The sequence below is a fragment of the Triturus cristatus genome, chromosome 2_1 (genome assembly GCF_964204655.1).
Source record: "Triturus cristatus chromosome 2_1, aTriCri1.1, whole genome shotgun sequence".
Taxonomy (NCBI): Eukaryota; Metazoa; Chordata; class Amphibia; order Caudata; family Salamandridae; genus Triturus; species Triturus cristatus.
Window position 1 is genome coordinate 1175779983 of NC_140581.1, and position 20294 is coordinate 1175800276.

General features: G+C 46.4%; 1 protein-coding gene across 3 annotated transcripts in view; it reads left to right on the forward strand.

The window, feature by feature from the left end:
• Positions 1–20294, forward strand: part of GAK (cyclin G associated kinase) — a 1898577-nt gene that overhangs the window by 1172711 nt on the left and 705572 nt on the right. For all 3 annotated transcript variants that reach the window (XM_085636622.1, XM_085636624.1, XM_085636623.1), the window contains exon 17: positions 11573–11690. In XM_085636622.1, the coding sequence (XP_085492748.1) occupies positions 11573–11690 (118 nt within the window). The remainder of the gene's footprint in view (positions 1–11572; positions 11691–20294) is intronic.

Here is a 20294-nt window from a genome sequence, read left to right on the forward strand (position 1 = left end):
TATTTTAGCTAGATTGACAGACTATTTTGAGGGTAGAGGGATCCTCTCTAATGCTCAATATGGATTTAGAGCAAAAAGGAGTACATTAAATCAATGTCTAAATTTACAGCTCCTTATCAGTAAATATACTGTGGCTAAAAAGGGTTCCCCCTACCTGGGTTTTATGGACCTTTCAACAGCCTTTGATTTAGTTAATAGGTCTAAGCTTTGGCAAATTTTAATTGATATGGGGATCGATCGCACACTAGTTAAATTTCTTGCTGATCTCCATTGTGGTTTGATCGCCTCTATACGAGTTACCCAAGACGGCAGATGCACAAGGTATTTTAAATCAGAAAGAGGTGTTAGGCAGGGGTGCATTTTGGCCCCCCTGCTTTTTACATTATATATTAATGCTTTAGAACCTGCCCTGAAGGGAGCTACATAAGACGTTCCGAGAGTAGGAGGTACAACCATACCAGTTCTCCTTTATGCTGACGACGCAGTTCTTCTCGCGCGTACAGGCATTGGGCTAAATAAATTATTGATGAAGTTTGATACTTTTATGGAATCACTTGATCTAAAAATAAATGTTAAGAAATCACACGTTATGATAATGGGGGAACAAAATAAAAAGAAAAACACTCTGACATTCTTTTGTGGCTAAGACGTGGTTAGTAGGTTCCCTGTTTTCACATATTTAGGAATTCTATTTGATGAGAAGGGGACCTGGGGTCCGCAAATGAAACATAAAAGAAATGTATTTGCAAGATCTTCATCAGCTCTCATGGGTTTTTCAAAACGCCTAGGAGCCAGACCCATGGAAGCTATTATAAAGGTTTACAAGGCAAAATGCCTTGCAATAGCTGCTTATCGTTCTGAGATCTGGGGGTATGCCACTGAAAATCAGCAGATCCAAGTGGTGGAAAATACATTTCTAAGATCCTTACTTTCAGTGCCACAGTCGACCCCCACTTTCTCGATACACGTGGAGACGGGGCTGGATTATGTTTTAGATAAAATAAAAATGGCCCCAATAATATGTTGGCTCAAGACCTGGCTTAACGTTGAGATCTCTTTAAATCACATGATTTTAAAAGACTGTTTGGCTTTAGACTTAGCCAGTAAAATTCCGTGGTTAGCATACATTAAAACAACCTTAAAAAACTCGGAAGGCCGGAGATTTTCTCGGCACCAGAATCTATATTAAGAAAGCAGACCTGGATCTGATAAAAACTGCTATGGTAAACTTTCAACTTGCAGAAAGAGAAGAACTAGAGTTGAAAAAACCTTTAGTAAGAATACACTTCGGGTTAGTGAGTTTACCTGGTCTGGAACCCTATTTGAAGCTAGTAACACGCCCCTATCATCGTTTTCGGTTAATCAGATTCCGATTTAATTTAATTCATTTTTTTCTGGGAGACTTTCCCAAATGGGGCATTCCTGATAAAGCTGAGCCCTGCAAGTGCGATAACTTATCTCTACAAGATACTCTACATTTTGTTATGTTTTGTAGGTTTTACTCAGATATCAGGAAAAAGTATTTACTACCGCTGCTTAAAGAAATAGGGTTCGCTCAGGTCAGACCAGCACTTGTATATCTACAATCAATGAGTAATGTCTGGACAATTTTCCATGTTGAGAATTTCTTAGTTGCTGCAGTTCGTATTAATAATAAGAAAAAGAAAAGAAAAATAAGCCTAGGGCTAGACATACTCTGATCTGATAAGTTGCTGTAGTTTTTATTGAGTTTTAATAGTTGGTTATGATTCTTAACATGATCTTAAATTTAATATTTATTAATTATCTTAATTGTATAGAATTTTTATGTATACCCCTGTATGAATTTGTGGGGACTGTGTCTCTTGTTCCTGTTTATTGCCTCTATAATGTTAATTATTGATGCCATATCTGTTTTCAATTTTTATTGATGTAATATTTCTGTGATTGTCTCTTTTTATGATATTAATTTTATCGAATAAAAGTACTTTGACTGACTGTCTGGGTATAACACGATAATTGAAACCACATGGCAGCGGTGCGCGTAACAGACACCAATATGCCGTGGGCAGAGCAATGCGCCCTCCTTTGGCCTATTGCGTGCTCTCTTTGTAAAAAACGCACGCAAAGCCCAGTAGCGGAAGCCAAAAGGAAAAGCACACGCACGAGCGTGTGCGATTCCTTACTCCGTTTTCAAACCCCGTACAAGAGGTCTCTCACTGCACGAGCAGTGCTGCGCACTGCAACACTACGCGCGAGACCTAAAAAGGTTTGCATACCATACGCAAACTTACACATTGGATGCGCGGATCCGTTATATAGAAATATCACTCCAAAACACACATTTAGAGTGAATTAATATATTGTTTTGGCTTATAGCTTTAATACTGAGTGCCTAAAAATATTAATAAAGAAGTTATTCTTTTGTTTTAAAATGTTTTAAACAGATTTTTGTGGATGCAATGATATTGCCTACCAGTCGCAAATCTACGTGTTGCGTGCTTGAAACAGTTACACAAATGTAATTCTAAAATACATACTTGCACTGAAACAATGTTATTTACAAAGAGGTTTATTAATCAATAGTAAAAATTAGTATTAGTGTTCTTCTTCAATTTTTTAAGATCTATAAAGCACATTTGTATATATATGCTGCCCCATCACGCAGCAGATGGGTAGGGGTCACGATTTCTTCCATCACGTATTTCCAGGTTCACGAAGAAGACACCACTGAGGCGCAATATTTACAAGTTTCAAATATGCATGTTTCCAGTTTAAATATCTGTTTTGAATAAACATTTTGTATTGAAATACTTTGAAACACAATATCCTAATACTAATTTACAGTTTTATATTCTATTAAATACATTTTACAAGTACCCTAAGCGTATGCGATCGGTACTGAACCCGTACACGACTCCATGTGACATACAAAAAAAGCTTCTCATTGGTTAAAGAGCTTTTCATTCTCTTGGTGGGTGAAACCAACACCTGTTCCAGTCCTTTCTTTTTGGGTGTGTCTGCCTTAAAGACTAGCTTTTTCTAGGCTCTCTAAATTTCATATCTTGTTTAGTGATCTTCATATTTCAAAATAAAAAATGGCATCCGCGTTTCCTGAAGAGCAGGAGGAGGAGAAGGAAGAGGTGGAAGAGCCTGTAAAAAAATGGAAGGAGAATATTGTGTGTGCTTTTTTTACTGTTCCGGAGGCAGAGAAGAAGGTGAATGCTCTTAAGATAGCATGCACAATCTGCCAGAACGTCCTCTCCAGAGCTTCACAGAAGAAGTAATCATGTGGTACTTTTTCAATGAAGAAATACCTTGAAACCATCTACCCTGTTCGTCTTGCACAACAGATAGAGGGACAAAGAAGAGAAGAAGCAACCACTGATGATGGAACACAACCATAAACATCTGCAGTGGTTGTTTTGACCACTCCACAACCTCTTATTGTTCCAGAGATTGGAGATGCTGCTATTCACTATAGGAAATGCTTGACAACTCTCTGCTTGGGAGAGCTGTCCATTGATGCTATTAAGATTCTCCTGAAAGCACATAAATGTGAATTATTTTCTATATTTAGTTTTGTTACTTGGGTTTCTTTGTTTAAAAGAAACACCACAGTTGGACTGTTAAACTTTAATTGTTATTTTAAAAAAATTGAAACTCACCCCAAAAAATAATAAATTAAAAAAATATAAAAAGAATACAAACTTGTTACAAAAAAAACAACAAAAGGTTTTCTTTGAGCCACGTACACCAGTCAAAAATTGAAAAATTGTGTGGAGAGAAAGTGATTGCTTCTATGAATCTGTGTATGATCAATGTTACAGTTGTGTATAAGTATTGTCTCACTGAGTGCATGCATAATATGTAAATGAATGAATAACTGAAAGAATAGTGCTTGGGTGATTTCATATGTGCATAATTAGTAGTGGAGTGAATGTATGACTGTATCCATAAAACCTGTGTGAATGGTTGAGTGTAAGAGTAGTGTTTGAATGATCGCATGAGTGCATTTGTAGTGCGTGAGTCATTCTAGGATTATATGTGAACTGTCTGGGGGATTGCATAAATGCATGCGTACTGCTGGAGTGAAACAATGACTGCAACAGTACTGCCTGCCAGTTTCTATGAGAGCTGGTGTTTTGCCTGGATGATTGGATAAATGCTTGTGTAGTACCTCAGTGAATGGATAAGTGCATGGATTGTGCTTCAGGGAATTCATGAGTGAATACATAGTGCCTGAGTGAATGGTTGAGTGCAAGAGTAGTGCCTCTCTGATTGCATGACTGCAATGGTAATGCGTGATTTGACTGAATGTGTGTATAAGTATTGCCTCCTTGATTCTATGAGTGCATGGGTAGTGCCTAAGAGAATGTAGGAGTGCAAGACTAATATCTAGCTGCTTGGAACAGTGCATGGCTACTGCCTCAGTAAAAGGATGGCGTCGTGCGGCTCCGCGTTCATCGCTGGCGTTGTAAGCTTCGAGATGACGTCACAGAGACTACTTAGGCGCCACCCATGCGTGCTGACGCCTGTTCTTTCTTTTTCCGTGCCAGTAAGCGCAGATCCGGTTAGAGCACGTACCTTAGTCACTTTTTTACTATCTTTTTGAGACTTTTGTCTCCTGTAAGTTTGAGTCTACTCTGGTGCACATAGGGATGCCTGGTTTTAAGTCTTGTAGGGCCTGCTGTCGCAATATGCCGGTGGCGGACCCCCACAACATCTGTCTCTGCTGCCTGGAGAGCGACCACGACTCCCGGTCCTGTATGGACTGTCTGGCCATGGCCCGAAAGCCCTTGAGGGAGCATCCCCGGAAGCTGCTTGAGGCCGTTCACGGTCCAGGGGCCATTCCAGAGAACGCTTGCGGGGCCACCATCATCGCTCCTTGGGCTCCAAGTCTTCAACCTCGGATTCGGGTAAGAGACGACACAAAAAGAAGTCGAAGAAGCATTGTCGCTCTTCGACATCCCCCCGTTGGTCTCCGAATGTGGACGAGGAGGACAGGGTTTATACCCCTGCGGCACCTTCGGAGCTCCCGCGGCCTACCCACCTTATCCAGGTCCGTCGGCAACTCCCGCACAAGTGCAAGAGTTTCTTGCTTCCTTGGACTCCCTGTTTAGGCCTCGGGCTCCCGCCGGCGTGTCCTTGGGCCCCGCGGTCCTGTGTCAGGATCCTGTCGGCGCCGCCGGCGGCTCCGGCCCCTGCACCGCAGGATCCTGCGCCGCTGGCTCCGGTCACGGTGCCTCGAGGTCCCGCGCTGCCGGCTCCGGCCCCATCTCCATCCTCGGCGCCGCCCCCGGCACCGCAGTGGGTGTCATTTCTTCCACCCCTGCCCAGGTTCCTGGACAATTTTGTCCCTACCTGGGATCCGCATTGGGACACGGCGCTGGTTCGGCCACGTCCAGCGCCATTCCCGGCGCTGTTTGTTCCTTCTCCGATCCCTGCCCTGCCGCCGCAGTCTGTATCACATATGGCGGAGGTGGAGGACGACTGGGAGGGGTCCGAGGACCCTTTTGCTCGTCGGTGTGAGACTGAGCAGGACTGGGCGGACAAAGTAAAGCAGGCCGGCGGCCTTGATCTCTCCTCTGACCCGGGGTTTTCCTCTCCTCCGCCTGCCATGGAGGAGGGCACTTCTTACACAGTGGTGCTCCGTCGGGCAGCTGAGGTCCTTCACCTTGATCTCGCTACGGTTGCCTAAAAACTGATCTCCTCACTGAGGTGCTCCAGACGGCGTCCACTTCGTCGGAGCCCCTGCTGCAATTTAATGACGCCCTCACTGATGTCTTACTGGTCACTTGGTCGCGACCAGTCACAGGGGCCCCTGTGGATAAGAACGTCGCCAATCGTCAACGCTTGGCGCCGGGTGACCCAGCATTTCTGACCACTCATCCTACCCCGAGAGCCTGGTTATCCAAGATTTGAAGTCCCAGAGTGCCATTCCCACGGCTCCGCTGGATAAGGACTCTAAGAAACTGGAGCAGTTTGGCAAGCGGTTGTTCTCTTCGGCCAGCTTAGGGCTGCGGTCGGTGAACACCGCCTGCCTATTAAGCCGCTATTCCCACGCGGTGTGGGATACAGTCGCACAGGTGTTGCCTCAGTGTCCTGAAGGGACCCAAGCTGTGCTGTCCCAAGCTATTGCCGAGGGTAAAGATGCGGCTAAGTTCGCCATTCGGTGTGGTTTGGACAACGCGGACTCATTAGGTAGAGCAATTGCTACGACTGTAGCGATTCGTCGCCACGCCTGGTTGAGATCTACCGGGTTTTCGCCAGATGTCCAAAGCTCACTCATGGACATGCCCGTTGATGGCATTCGCATGATTGGCGATAAAGCCGATGCGTTTTAAGGACTCACGGGCCACGGCCAAGTCCTTAGGTCTTTCCTCGAAAAACCAAGCCACTCCTGGTTTTCGTTCCTTTTGTGGCCACGGAAGGGGCATCCAGGCACGATCCCTCAGCAAGCCTGTGCAGACCCAGCCTCAGCGCGGCAGCGGACGCGGTTTCTGCAGGGGTGAGTATGGGAATCAGCGTGGAGGTCAGTCCACCCCTGCCCCCGCTGCTCCTACCTCCAAACCTTCCTAACCCGATCTTTGGGGGGCACCCCACGCCAGTGGGTGGCAGGATCCGCCATCACCTCCCCCACTGGAACGCTATCACATCGGACAAATATGTGTTGCAGATCATCTGCAAGGTTACTCTCTCCCCTTCGAGTCTACCCCCCAGCCATGCCATCTCAGTTCCACCGCATGTCGGGGGATCACTTTGCGCTTCTCCAACAGGAAATCATGTCCCTCTTCGCCAAAGGGGCTATCGAGCACGTTCCAGGGCCAGAAGTAGGACGTGGTTGTTATTCCCACTACTTTCTGGTCCCCAAGAAGGACAAGGGGGGTGTGCGCCCCATCTTGGACCTCAGGAACGTCAATCGCTTCCTCCGGAAGGAGAAGTTCAGGATGTTGACTCTGGCTCAGGTCTTGGCTGCCCTCGACCCTGGAGAATGGATGGTAGCGTTGGACTTGCAGGATGCATATTTTCACATCCCTGTCCTGCCGGCCCACCGGCGTTACCTGCGGTTCATGGTAGGCCGGGAGCATTTTCAGTTTGCCGTGCTCCCCTTCGGCCTTTCCAGCGCCCCTCGGGTGTTCACGAAGGTGATGACGGTGGTCGCAGCTCACCTACGCAGGTCAGGGGTGTCAGTCTTACCTTACCTCAACAACTGGTTGCTGAAGGCGGGCTCGCCCCAGGTAGTCGTCAACCGCCTTCAGACTACGGCCGACCTGCTGCATTTGCTGGGGTTCTCTATCAACCTGCCAAAGTCGCACCTGAATCCCTCTCAGAAGCTCCCCTTCATCGGAGTGGTTCTGGATTCGACGCTGTTTCTGTTCTATCCTCCGGAGCAGCGAGTCCGGGATATTCAGGTTATGATTCCGATCTTTCAGCCTCTATCCCAGGTTTCAGTCAGGATGACACTCCGGCTCCTGGACCTCATGGTTTCCTGCATCCTGCTAGTGCATCATGCCAGGTGGCATATGCGGGCTCTGCAATGGGACCTGAAGTTCCAGTGGGCACAGCATCAGGGCAACCTGTCCGATCATGTCCAGATCTCGGAAGGCACTGCACGACAATTGCATTGGTGGCTCACGAGTCGCGATTGTGTCAATGGCAGATCCCTCTCCCTTCCCCAACCGGAGCACACGGTGACGGATGCGTCCCTTCTGGGATGGGGTGGCCACTTGGGAGAGGTCTCTGGTCTCTGACGGAGTCCCGGCTCCATATCAATCTGTTGGAGCTTCGGGCGATCCGACTTGCACTGAAGGCATTCCTTCCCTCTGTCCAGGGAAGTGTAGTGCAGGTGTTCGCGGACAAAACCACCGCCATGTGGTATTGCAACAAGCAGGGCGGGGTGGGGTCGTGGACCCTATGTCAGGAGGCTTTTCGCCTCTGGACATGGCTGGAACATCAAGGCATTACCTTGGTGGTTCAACACCTGGCAGGCTCTCTGAACGCCATGGCGGACGAACTCAGCCACCGGTGCTTGATGGATCACGAATGGCGTCTAAACTCGGACGCAGCGCAAGATCTCTTTCTGCAGTGGGGAGAGATCTATTCACCACCGAAGAGAACGCGCAATGTCATCAGTTCTGCGTGTTGGAATTTCCAAGGCGGCACTCGCTCGGCGACGCTTTTCGTCGCAAGTGGAGTTGGGGTCTGTTGTACGCCTTTCCGCCTATACCACTTCTGCCCAGAGTGCTGAAGAAGATTCGGCGCGACTGGGCCCAAGTCATCCTTGTGGCTCCGGAGTGGGCATGAAGATACTGGTATCCCGAGCTACTCGACATGGCGATCGATCCCCCGATCTGGCTGCCTCTTCGGGAGGATCTTCTGTCGCAGCAGCAGGGGACGGTCCTCCACCCTAACCTGTCCAGCCTCCACCTCCATGCGTGGAGATTGAGCGGCGACAATTGACAGCTTTCAGTCTTCCTCCCAAAGTCTGTAATGTCATTCAGGCAGCCAGGCGTCCCTCCACTAAAACGGTATACGCCTGCAGGTGGGACAAATTTGTGGCATGGTGCACAGCTAAGGCTGTGTATCCCCTTTCTGCCTCTCTTCCAAAGTCCTTCTGTTCCTTCTTTCTTTGGCCCAGCAGGGCTCTGCTCTGGGCACTATCAAAGGTTATCTTTCAGCCATCTCTGCCTTTCTCCGGCTTCCAGATCAGCCTTCTCTTTTTAAGTCCCCGGTTGTTAACCGTTTTCTAAAAGGCATTACGCACATGTTTCCTCCCGTGCCGTTCATAATGCCTCAATGGGACTTGAAACTTGTCTTGACATATCTGATGTGCACTCCCTTCGAGCCCCTTCATAACTGTCCTTTGCATCTTCTCACTCTCAAGACGGCTTTCCTGGTAGCTATCACCTCTGCCAGAAGAGTGAGTGAGCCCCAGGCTCTTTCTTCCAAACCTCCTTTCCTTTCTGTTCATCCGGACAAGGTGGTTTTAAGGACCCGTCCTTCTTTCTTGCCAAAGGTTGTCACGCCCTTCCACATTGGGCAGACCATCACGTTGCCCACCTTCTTTCCGCATCCACATCCTTCGAAAGAGGAAGAGAGGCTCCACCGTCTGGACCCAAAACGTGCGCTCTCGTTCTATCTGAAGCGCACACAACCGTTCCGGGTGGATGATCAACTCTTTGTTGGCCACGCGGGCGCCAAGAAAGGTCGGTCTGTGCACAAGCGAACCATCTCTTGGTGGATCGTTCTGTTTATTAAAGCCTGCTACTCCTTGGCTAAAAAGGAGCCTCCTGTGGAGCTGCGTGCCCATTCTACTCGGGCGACAGCAGCCACTACTGCTCTGGGACGGGGAGTCCCTTTGCAGGATATCTGTCAGGCAGCTACGTGATCCTCGCTGCATATGTTTACCAAGCAATATTGCCTTGATAGCCAAATCCGGAGAGACGGCTTCTTTGACCGTTCTGTTCTCTGTGACTCTCTGGTCTAATCTTGTTCGCAGACCCACCACCGGGGTTGGTATGGCTGGGGTATCTATTCTAAGGTAAGGAAGCTAACACTAACGTGTTTCTTTCAGATGACCAAGTTACTTACCTTCGGTAACGATATATCTGTAAGAAACATTAGTTAGTGTTAGATTCCTTACCACACTGCCCATCCTCCCCATTCTGCAAGCTGATTTCTAGGGTTAAGGTCATCCCTTTTAGGGCCCTAGTTTTATGCATCAGTGGTCAGTGTCTTGCATGACTCTGCGTTCGTGGCGCAGAAAGTCGTGTACAGAACTGACGTCCGCGCGCATGGGTGGCGCCTAAGTAGTCTCCGTGATGTCATCTCGCTGCATACGAAGCCAGCGACGGACTCGGAGCCGCACAACGCCACCTACTGACGCGCAGATGTACTGCTAGCGAAAACTTGCTGGATCCCGTCTGACGCCTGGGGATATTCTAAGCTAAGGAATCTAATACTAACTAATGTTTCTCACAGATATATCGTTGCCAAAGGTAAGTAACTTGGACTTTTCACCGTTCAGTTCTCCAAGACTTTCTGATGTAAACTTAGTTCGCAGACCCACCTATGGGGTTGGTATTGCTGGGGTATCTATTCTAAGGTGAGGAAGCTAACACTAACGTGTTTCTTTCAGATGAACAAGTTACTTACCTTCGGTATCGATATATCTGTAAGAGACATATATTAGTTATAGATTCCTTATCACCCCACCCTTCCTCCCTGTTCTGCTAACTGACTACTTTAGGCCCTAGTTTTGTGCACCAGTGGTCAGTGTCTTGCATGGCCCGGCGCTTCTGGTCTGGCCGCGACATCATTCCGACGATCACAACGCAAACGACGAACATGGAGTCGACCGACGCCACCTACCGACGAGCAGGGATACTGCTGAGAAAAAAATCTCCAGGTCCAGTCTGATGCCTGGGGGTAATTCTAAGGTGAGAAATCTACAATTAATAGTCCTTTTCAGATAGATCTTATAGAAAAGCAAGGAGCCGATTAATCTAACACAGTTCTAAGAGAAACCCAGCAGCTCCTATGGAGAACGTGCGCTGGGTGTTTCTCTGTGCCAGAGAATCTATAACTAATATATGTCTCTTACAGATATATTGTTACTGAAGGTAAGTAACTTGTTCGTCAGAGGCACTCTGATTGTAGGTGTTTAAGTTTTGACACATTCTGGCATTTCACAGAACAGCCTTGATTGGCCAATCAATCATTGGGTCATATTCCTCCGCGTTCGAGTAGAAAATCTTAGCAGGCTTCATTTCACTGTCCACAAGTGGCATTTTGTGGGTTTGGACTAGGCCAGTTCTGTCATTTGTTTTCCTGGGTTTTTCATGCTTGGATGGTCTGTTTGTCAAAGCCATGTTCTTTCGTGTATTGTTTAATTGTCCCATTTGTGTTCTCATTTGTGATTGTGTTCAAGTAGCCTTCTTCTTAGACCATAGAAGCAATGTGACTTGTAGATTGCTAGTCACCAGTTTTTGTCCTTTCTTGTATTTATTCACATGTTGACAGTTGAAATTGGCTTTTTTGTTTAGGTAGCATGTCCTAATGCAGGATACGACTATTAACTAATTACTCTTGTAATTTAACTTGTTCCACTTTTCTGACTTTATAACTTGTTATATTGACAGCTTTTTCTGTTCAGAAAGTAAAAGATGTGCCTTCATGTATGGTTTCTTACAGTGACACCAATAACACAGCCCCATTGTTAAAAGTATCTTAAATGCATTATTTTTGTGCTTATGCGTTTTAAGGTCATCACCTACTGTGCAGATTTTAATTTCTGATTCCTTTTTAGACGTTTCTTATTTGAGCTTACCGTTGCTAATTCAATCTCTTTGATAAACGGGCACCAATACCAGCTTTCATATTGTTGTGGAGCAGGAACTTGCTTATTTCTGATAATTTATTTTTTAGACAGCTGAGCCTGGGATACAAAAATTCTCCCAACTATTACTAAACGCTTCCCCTGAAAAGGCAGCAGACCTATTAGCTTTGTACATTTAAGAAAAGTGAGACTGATTCGCTGTTCAAAATGGTTTTTTTAAATTTTACAATGTAAATCCTTCATTTCCTGCAGTGAGTTCAAAACTGAAGATGGAAAAGCTGAAATTCCAGTGAACTCAACAGTCCAGGGTGATATACTTATTGTGATTTATCATGCAAGATCAACACTGGGTGGAAGGTTGCAAGCTAAGGTATAATAAAATCTCTGGGTTTGACTTGATATTCATGCTTGTATTTAAGTTTAATTTTGATTAATTTTAAAATGGGACATATAGAGCTCTTGCACATTCAAATGTATTAGTTGTTTGCGGTGAGATAATGACTTTGCAGATTTGAAACCTAATTTAATGACTTCATACTCCATCTTACAACCTTCTAAATTGTATTCATAACTATGTTTGAGCCGGCCATAGTTTACTTTAGTGCCACTTGATGCAACATATTTAAGGTTACTTTTTTGAAAGCACATGTTTTCCATTATGACTTTAGTATGGCTTTCAGGCAGTTGTGAAAAAAAATCACATGCTGTGTTTATATTTTATTTAGTACTCAAATTGTGTTTACCTTGCAAAATTGTTTACTTTGGCTGTTAATTAACATTTTGGCCTCAATTAACACATCTTTGTATGCTCCCAAGTTAGATGTGTAAATAGCTTGGTTTAAGTTTAACTTAATGTTTTCAGTTACAAAACAGCAATTTGCTTTGATAACAACAAAAAACTCCCACTCAGTTCAGTGCTCTACATTGCTGAACCGTTAAGGGTTCCCCAGCGACACATCAAGAGTCTTCCAAATCAAAATTATGGTCACCACTACAGAGGTTTTCATCCACATCTCCTCATCTTAAAAGGCATCATTGCACAATGATAAACAAGTCTCCTATTCCCAACATTGGGCCATGCTTGTCATTTTTAGGCACCCATCAGGCACATATGGTTCACTGTCCACAACCACTACTCAGTACTTTCTGTGATACATAGGGCTATAAATAGCATCCGTACAGAACATCTCCATTTGTTGCTGCATGTTGTTTTTATGTTTGAATAAGTAAGGTTTGAGCTCCAGAGCATAGGCCTTGACATCTGTGGTGTTAGAAGCAGTTGATAACACCATCAATGAAGTCCAGCATAGCATAGCATTGCGTCCTAGAGCATTTCAGTAGATATGGCAAATCGGATCTTCCAAACTGCTAGAAAGAAGGAAGGGGATTTTTCTTAGGTAGGAGGATAAACTCTCAATGAATATTCATTAGTTCCTTCTATACCTGACTTGGAGAGTAAAGTTTTGTTTTTTTTTGGGTTCCTTGACACATCACAATTCCTGAACCACAGAAGGACTGAAGCGTCAGGTTCATGCTGCTCAAACTTAATTGAATCTCTTAACAGAGATCCTAAAAGCTTATGAAGAGTTTGAAAACATTCTGCCTTTTTAGAATGCATCATTGGATCCAATCTGTTCGAAGTGGGGCAAGCCTCATTCTGCTTCTGTAGTTAGTAGACAGAAAGCTAAAGCCAGAGCCATCAGGTTGTGCCGTCCTTTCATCTCCCCAGTTGAAACCCTAGTGGTCAAAGCCTTATTAACAAAAAGTTGAAGCCCAATACTGTTTTATTGGTCCCTCAGACTGGGATTGAGACTGTAGGTATTTGCCTGAGGCATCATAGAAATTGAAGAAAGTGGCATGGTTTGCAGTAGCAAGATTGCTGAGGCGTTTTAGCTCTGTTCCGCTGCACACCCATTTTATCCGTAAATTCTAGTACCTGTATGACACCATCCAGCAGTCCAGGCTGTGCCTGTTGGACCCCGGCATCACCCGGACTGCGCTGCTACTGCAGGCAGGTCTGCTGGGCCTGCCATTGATGCCAGCAGCGGCCGAGACACACAGACTGTGGCAAGCAGTGAGTGCTGTTTAGGGGTCCACACGGTTTTGTGAGAGACTGAAATGGAGGACCGTCCCCTGGACCGCGCCGATACTTTGATCTGGGCTGCAAAAAAAAAAGCACTTGCCATTGATGCCACTGACGGCCAGAGACCGAGGCAGGCCAGAGCACACATGCTGTGAAATGCAGTGAGAGCTATCCGGCACCAGGAAGGGACTAGGTTTTGTCGGAGGCTGCAACGGAGCGCCGAAGCCTGGGAGCACACGAGCGGAGAATAGGTCCTGCATCCCGATGCCCGCCTGCTGATTGAAGGTAAGTAGCCGGCAACAGCATAGAGGAGTAGGCCACGGATGTGGCCCATGGATGGTGTGGCAGTGGTTGGACGTTTGCTGCTGTCCGACCCTACTTAGTAGTCATGCCTAGGCGCTGGGACTGGTGGCACCACCAATGCAGCTGAGCCTGCTCCCTGTCTGATTTGCTTCCCTCCTCCCTGGATACTGGTGTTTGGAGGTGGGAAAGAGAGACGGCGCACACCCACACAGAGGAGACGGATTTGTGGTCGCGGCGGTGATACAGCCTGACCGGGGCATGGGGCCGTGCTCTATCTTACGAGGGGCCAGCCCCCCTCCTCCTCTCATGAATGTAAATGATCATGACAAATACGTAATTGGGTTAGGGGTGATGTCAAATGTGGACACTGCTACACATCTCGCACTGCAATAAATGCACAACCGGCCTGCATTCTATAAGTCAGCTGTGGTGCCTCTGATACGCCCTCATGGACTGGTCTAATTGGAGGATCCTTGCGTCCCTATACAACACTGGACATGGCTCCTGAGCACACCTCCTGGTGTGAGCCAATTTTGAGTATATTACATGAGACCCTGCTACATCACCTGGGGCACCCCTATCCTCCAAAATACCCGGTTAAGTAATGCAATGGATTGGGCATAGGACAGCGGTATACACGTGGGATGGCATCACCGTTCTGCAGCTAAGCTAGCTAATAGCACTCCCGGCTCCCAACGTTGCCCGTGGTTCCAGGAAATGTGTTGACACAGATGGACATTGTGCAGTTACGAAATCGAAACCTAATACGGGATAAGAAAGCATAAGAGATTACTCTCAGCAAATAACTACCTGCGACGGCTGGACTGTCCTGTGGGTTGCCGAAATAATGCCACCATAGGAGTTGGCTCCAGAACCTCCTCAAGATCTTCCTCTTTGATGGAAACAGAACAGCAGGACTCCCAAGCTCAGCAGACCCCCCCCCTATTCTGGGGATAGATTTGATGCAATACTCAACGCTATTGAACGCTCTCGAATTTCCTTAGAATTTAAAGTTGACAATGTGGCAGCAGATCTTGTGCTTCTCCATGGCGACCACAGGAAATTGTCTGATCATGTCACCACTGTGGAGCAAACCTTAGCTGAAGCGCAACCGACCATTTATACCTTGTTAAAATTATGACGTTAGATTCTGCCATCTATAGAACAGGATGGAGGACGCAGAGGTACGCTCAAGATGCAACAGTGTCTGCTTAATAGGCCTCACGGAGGGAGCAGAATGCCAGGACTCAATGGGTTTCATTGAAAGATTGCTGAGAAAACTGCTGCCCACAACATCCTCGTCGCCTTGGTTGTCAGTTGAGAGGGTGCACCTTGTCCCCCCAAGGAGGCCTGCACCAGGCTCAAGCCCACATCTGTTTATTTTTAAGGTGCTCCACTACTGTGACTGAGACTCAATACTACGAGAGGCACGGAAGCTACAAGAGGTTTGAGTGTAGAATGCTAAGATGTTTTTCCCGGAATATACTATAGGGGTGCAGCGCCAATGCAACTCTTTGCTAGCAGTAAAGCAGCAACTGAGCATCCAATACTCCTTGCTCTTCCCTGCAAGACTGCGCACAGTAGCAGATGGTAAAACGTGGTTCTTTGATACACCGCAAGACACATGAGACTGGCTGGAAATGTCAGGGAAATTTACTGGTCCCAGGCCCGGCTGGTAGGGAGGGGAGTGAAAGGAGACCTAGTGAAAACCCCTGAGTGACGCAGACAGTGGAAAAGAACCAGTGCCTCTAACTGACTGCAGTTCTGACCAAAGAATCAGAAAGACAGTATCAGTCCGGTCGTGAAGGCTCCTCGGTGGTATGTCCCTCAGACACTAACTCTGACTCTACCAGATGTCACTCCACAGACTTCTGATGAACTTGTCTGATATTTTTATTTATCCTTTTGTTAGCTACTTGCTTATTGCTGTATCCTTGACTGCTTCTGTGCAGTTCACTAGGCATAGTCATGTCACTTGCATGTTTGAATGACGCTGGAGGGGCAGGGTGGTGGTGGGGGGAACACTGGCCTCCTTCAATGGAAGGGTGAATGAGGAATTGTTTTTCTGACATATAGTTGGGATGTCACTATAAGTACTTCATTTTCTTGCTACTGGGTGGGTATGTTGCATTTAAGTGCTCTGTGAAGCTTTGTGCTCTCACACCCACATACTTTAGGGGTTCCTTCTGTTTAAGTGTAGCATAGCTCTTGATTTGGGCAGCCTCTCGCGTCTGCAAGGACTGCTCTTTTGGTATTATAAACTCGCCATGTTGGCACTACATTTTAAGTTAAGTTTATTCAGGCTCTGTTGTGCTCAATTTTGGCTGAACCTTGATGCGAACTCCAAATATGACCACAGGTATGAACCCTACCCCTCGCATCGTATTGGCTTAGACACAAACACGTCATGACACCACAACGTATTATAACCAGGAATGTTCGAGGCCTGCGCACCCCCTCCCGCACATACGCAGTATACTCGTACCTTAAACAACATAACGATTCTGCAGGAATCCCACTTAACACACTTGGAGACGAATAAACTGTAGCGCAGATGGAAGGGGCACATATTCGCTACAAACTACTCAGCATTTGCTAGGGGAGTGCTGATCTGGGTCCGTCCAAGCACCCCCCTCCTGGTAGAAGAGGTTATGACGGATGCAGAAGGATATATGTTTTCCCCAAATGTAGACCAGACGGTAGATGCCTTCTGTCAGGCAACATACACGTGCCTAATATGGACCAGGGGCCCTTCTGGTGTTTGTTGTCGTGAGTGCTCTCCTAATGGTGTGACCTACCCTGGGTGATGGGGGGGGGACGTCCGTTCGTTCCCACCATTGTGAGGCACACTGGCATCCACTGGAGCCTCGATTTTGAGTGACTGGTCTCAAAGAAGGGGGCAAGAAGATAAATGGAGACGACAACCCTGCCACACGAGGGTACTCCTTTTATTACACCCGCATAATCTACATGTTCGTATTGACAGGATCTTGTGCACATCCAACCTGCTGCCATGTGTGAGACAGGCTGAGTATCTGGGTCGCACGCATTCCGAAAATAATCCTCACTATATATCGCTAGCTTGGGACGCACAGCCTCCTCTGATTCCAACATAGCGCCTGCAGCCTGCTATGCTGGAGGATCCGCCCTTCTGAGAATCTCTTCACATTACTACTGCAGATTATTTTGACTGCAACACAGGTATGGCGACATCCGTCCTGTTAGAGTGGTATGCACTTAAGGTGACACTGAAAAACCCCTGCCTGGCTTGGGATGTGGATACAGGTGGAAAGTGAGTTACAAAAGTTGGAGCGTGAATTGCTGCCCCTTGAGACATACATGCTCACCGATTCCTCTTGCGCCTCAGAGCTTTTCATAGTGAGGACAACACACACAGCATTGATTGAGAGACTGAGGTGTCTCAATTACGCAGCACACTAGGCCAGGACACATGCGGCAGCAGACCGCTCTGGAACTCTTCACGCATTGCTGCTCAGACAGGAGCAGTCAAGTAGCCCATTACAGCATTGCTGTGCCTCACTGGCTTAAAGCGATATACACAACAAGAAATGCACAGGGCTTTGGTTCTTCTTTTCACATAGGTATACCAATCAACCCTGGAGGCCTCCGACTCTGAAATAAATATTTTCCTAGATGATCTCCCATTTCCTAGACTAACTCCTGACCAGCATATGGAACTAGATGCTCCCATCACGATAGCTGAAATTCAGGGAGCGATACGATCCTAGCCTCTGGGAAGGTGCCAAACGGCTTCCTATCTGAGTTTTATAAAGCTTACACAGATCTCTTTACACCAACACCACAGAAGGTATGTGATGAGGCATTGCACTCGTCGGACTCTGTGTGAAGCCACACTAGTCACCCTACTGAAGCCAGACAGAGAGCCCAGTCATTTTGGTTCCTACCGCCCATTGGCGCTGTTGAACGTGGGTTATAAAGTGTTGGTTGGAATACTTGCTGGATGACTGGCGCCATTAGTACCCCATTTAATACATAGTGATCAAAATGGGTTCGTCCCAGACCGTTCTACTTCTTTTAACCTGTGCAGGCTGTTTCAATATGCACCTCGTCCTTGGCCCCACTCTGAATGTATGGTACTTGACTTGGAGACTTGGACATTCAACACTGTCGAGTGGCCCTTACTCTTCAGTGTCCTGCCTCAATATGGGGTAGGGCCCCATTTTATTAGGCTGGTCAAGTTATTGTACCACAACCAGACTGTGAGTGTCAAGACTGGTAGCTTTGTGTCAAAGCCTATAAGGGTGGAAAGAGGCACCAGACAAGGCTGTCCGTTCTCCCCTCTTTTCATTAGCCTTCGAGCCTTTGCCCCTGGCCATGTGTGCGTCTGCAGGACTATGGGGCATTCCAATGGGAGTAGACATACACATGATATCATTATATGCAGATGACCTGCTACTATATATAAAGGATGTTGGAATGGTTCCGGATGCCATACCCAAAACTCTCACTCTTTTCACCTGTCTGTCAGCTGGGGTAACTCATGTTTGTTCCCATGTGTTCCCAGAATGCAAGATCTAACACTTTTCGTCAACAGTTCAGGTCACATGGCAATCAACTATGTTCTGTTAACTATGTAATAGGGTGTACCACAATGATCAGGACTTACTTGATGGTAACCTTACCAGAGCGCCTACCTCTCCGACATCACAGATGACCTACTGGAAGACGCTCGCTCTTTCAGTAGGGTGACGGGTGTCCCTCATTAAGATGGTGGTACTCCCTCGACGTCTCTATTATTTCATCAATTTGTCACTATATCTACCACCATCCTTTTTTCAGTTCATTGAACACATGCTCCGCGAATTAATGTGGAACACATCACGATACAGAGTAGCACTTGTGAAGCTATATCTACCATCAGATCAGGGAGGATTAGCAGGACCCGATTTAGAGCATTATTACCTAGCATCTCAACTAAAATGGGTGGCTCATTGGGTGGTGGGATTACACCTACCAGATACAGCTTAGGACGGTGCTCCACATACACTTAACACTCTTCTTCTCTAGTTTCATCCCTGTAGCAAGAAGCCTGGGCCCCTGCCTTTGCTGTTACAAGTAGCCAGCCGCTGCTGCCATAGATCCCTGTTCCTCAACAGAAACATCATAGCATATGCTCCAGCAATCTCATTACTGGCAATGCCTACAGGTAATGGGGAAACTTTGTTGGTGGATCTTTCTATCTGGCATGCGGCCGGCATCCATACACTGGGAAATTTCTACCAAGATGGCACACTTATGAAATATGGAAACCTGATGCAGGAGGAAGGAGTGCCACCAGGACACTTTCTTATACACGCCTCGTGGGTTAGTCTGTTGCGGCGCAGGTGAGGGGACATAAAGCAAGAATTGCAGACACACACACACTATACCTACACCTTCACTTGCTCTCCCTTCAAACCCCAATAAACATTTGGCCAAACAACTTGAGCCGCTGAAAAACCTAAAAACTATAGAGAGTGTTGGAGGAGAAAGTTCAAAGGTGGGGGACGATGTGATTAACGGTAGTGAAAATAGGCAGAGTAAGTGTAGCACAGAAGCAGGAAGGGAAAGCCCTCCGGTAGCCCCTCTGGAGGCATTATTCTCTACTCTGTCCTTAGACATTAAGAAGGGCTTTGCTGTATTGGAGTCTAATCAAGGAGAAATCAGACTTTTTTATGAGTCCCTGGAGAAGAAATTCAACCTTTTGGACTCTAGGATGGTGGTTCTAGAAGACTCAGTAGAAGGGCTCAAAGAAGATATGGGAGCAGCTAAAGCCGACATAGTAACGCTTAAAAAGTATGAGGCGACGCTCCGAGATAGGTTGGAATCCTTGGAGAACAACTCCAGAAGCAACAATTTGTGTATTTTGAATGTACCAGAGGGTAAGGAAGGAGAGGATCTTAAAGCCTATATCATAACTCTCCTAAAAGAATCAATACAGATTGAGGATTCAGAAGACCTATCGAGAGACATGCATAGGAGGCACCCTAATTGAACCAAACCTAGGAAGATCTTAGTCAATTTTGTAACCTTCTCCTTGAAAGAAAAAATTTTAACAGCTGCTCTAAAGCAAAAGTCCCTGAAACCCAGGGATTTTGCTTTTGTGATCCGATCGGACCTCTCACGCTCTACCTTGGACCGTCAATGGGAGTTGGGCAGAAAAATGGAAGAGTTTAAGAAATTGGGGGCTGTTGCCCAGCTAAAGTTTCCAGCACAACTAAAAATCATGTTTAAAAATAAAATGTACAATGTAAAAGCAGTGCAGGAAGCAGAAGAGCTTTTGAAAAATCTAAAATAATTTGTAAAATAACATCTAATTTGAGAAAACTGTCCCACAAACCTTTAAGAGTCTAAGAGACAGTTAATTGACTATGTACATTTTCTAGATCCACATATATCATATATTCGCAAAACCTACAATATGTAATAGGATAATATGATGTGGGAAAAACATTAGAAATAGGGGAAGTCATAGTGAGAGTTGCAGTTATATATGGCCGCTTATAATGAATGAAGATTAATCTCAGGGCTAAAGTGGGACACATCGGTATGCATAATCTGGACTAA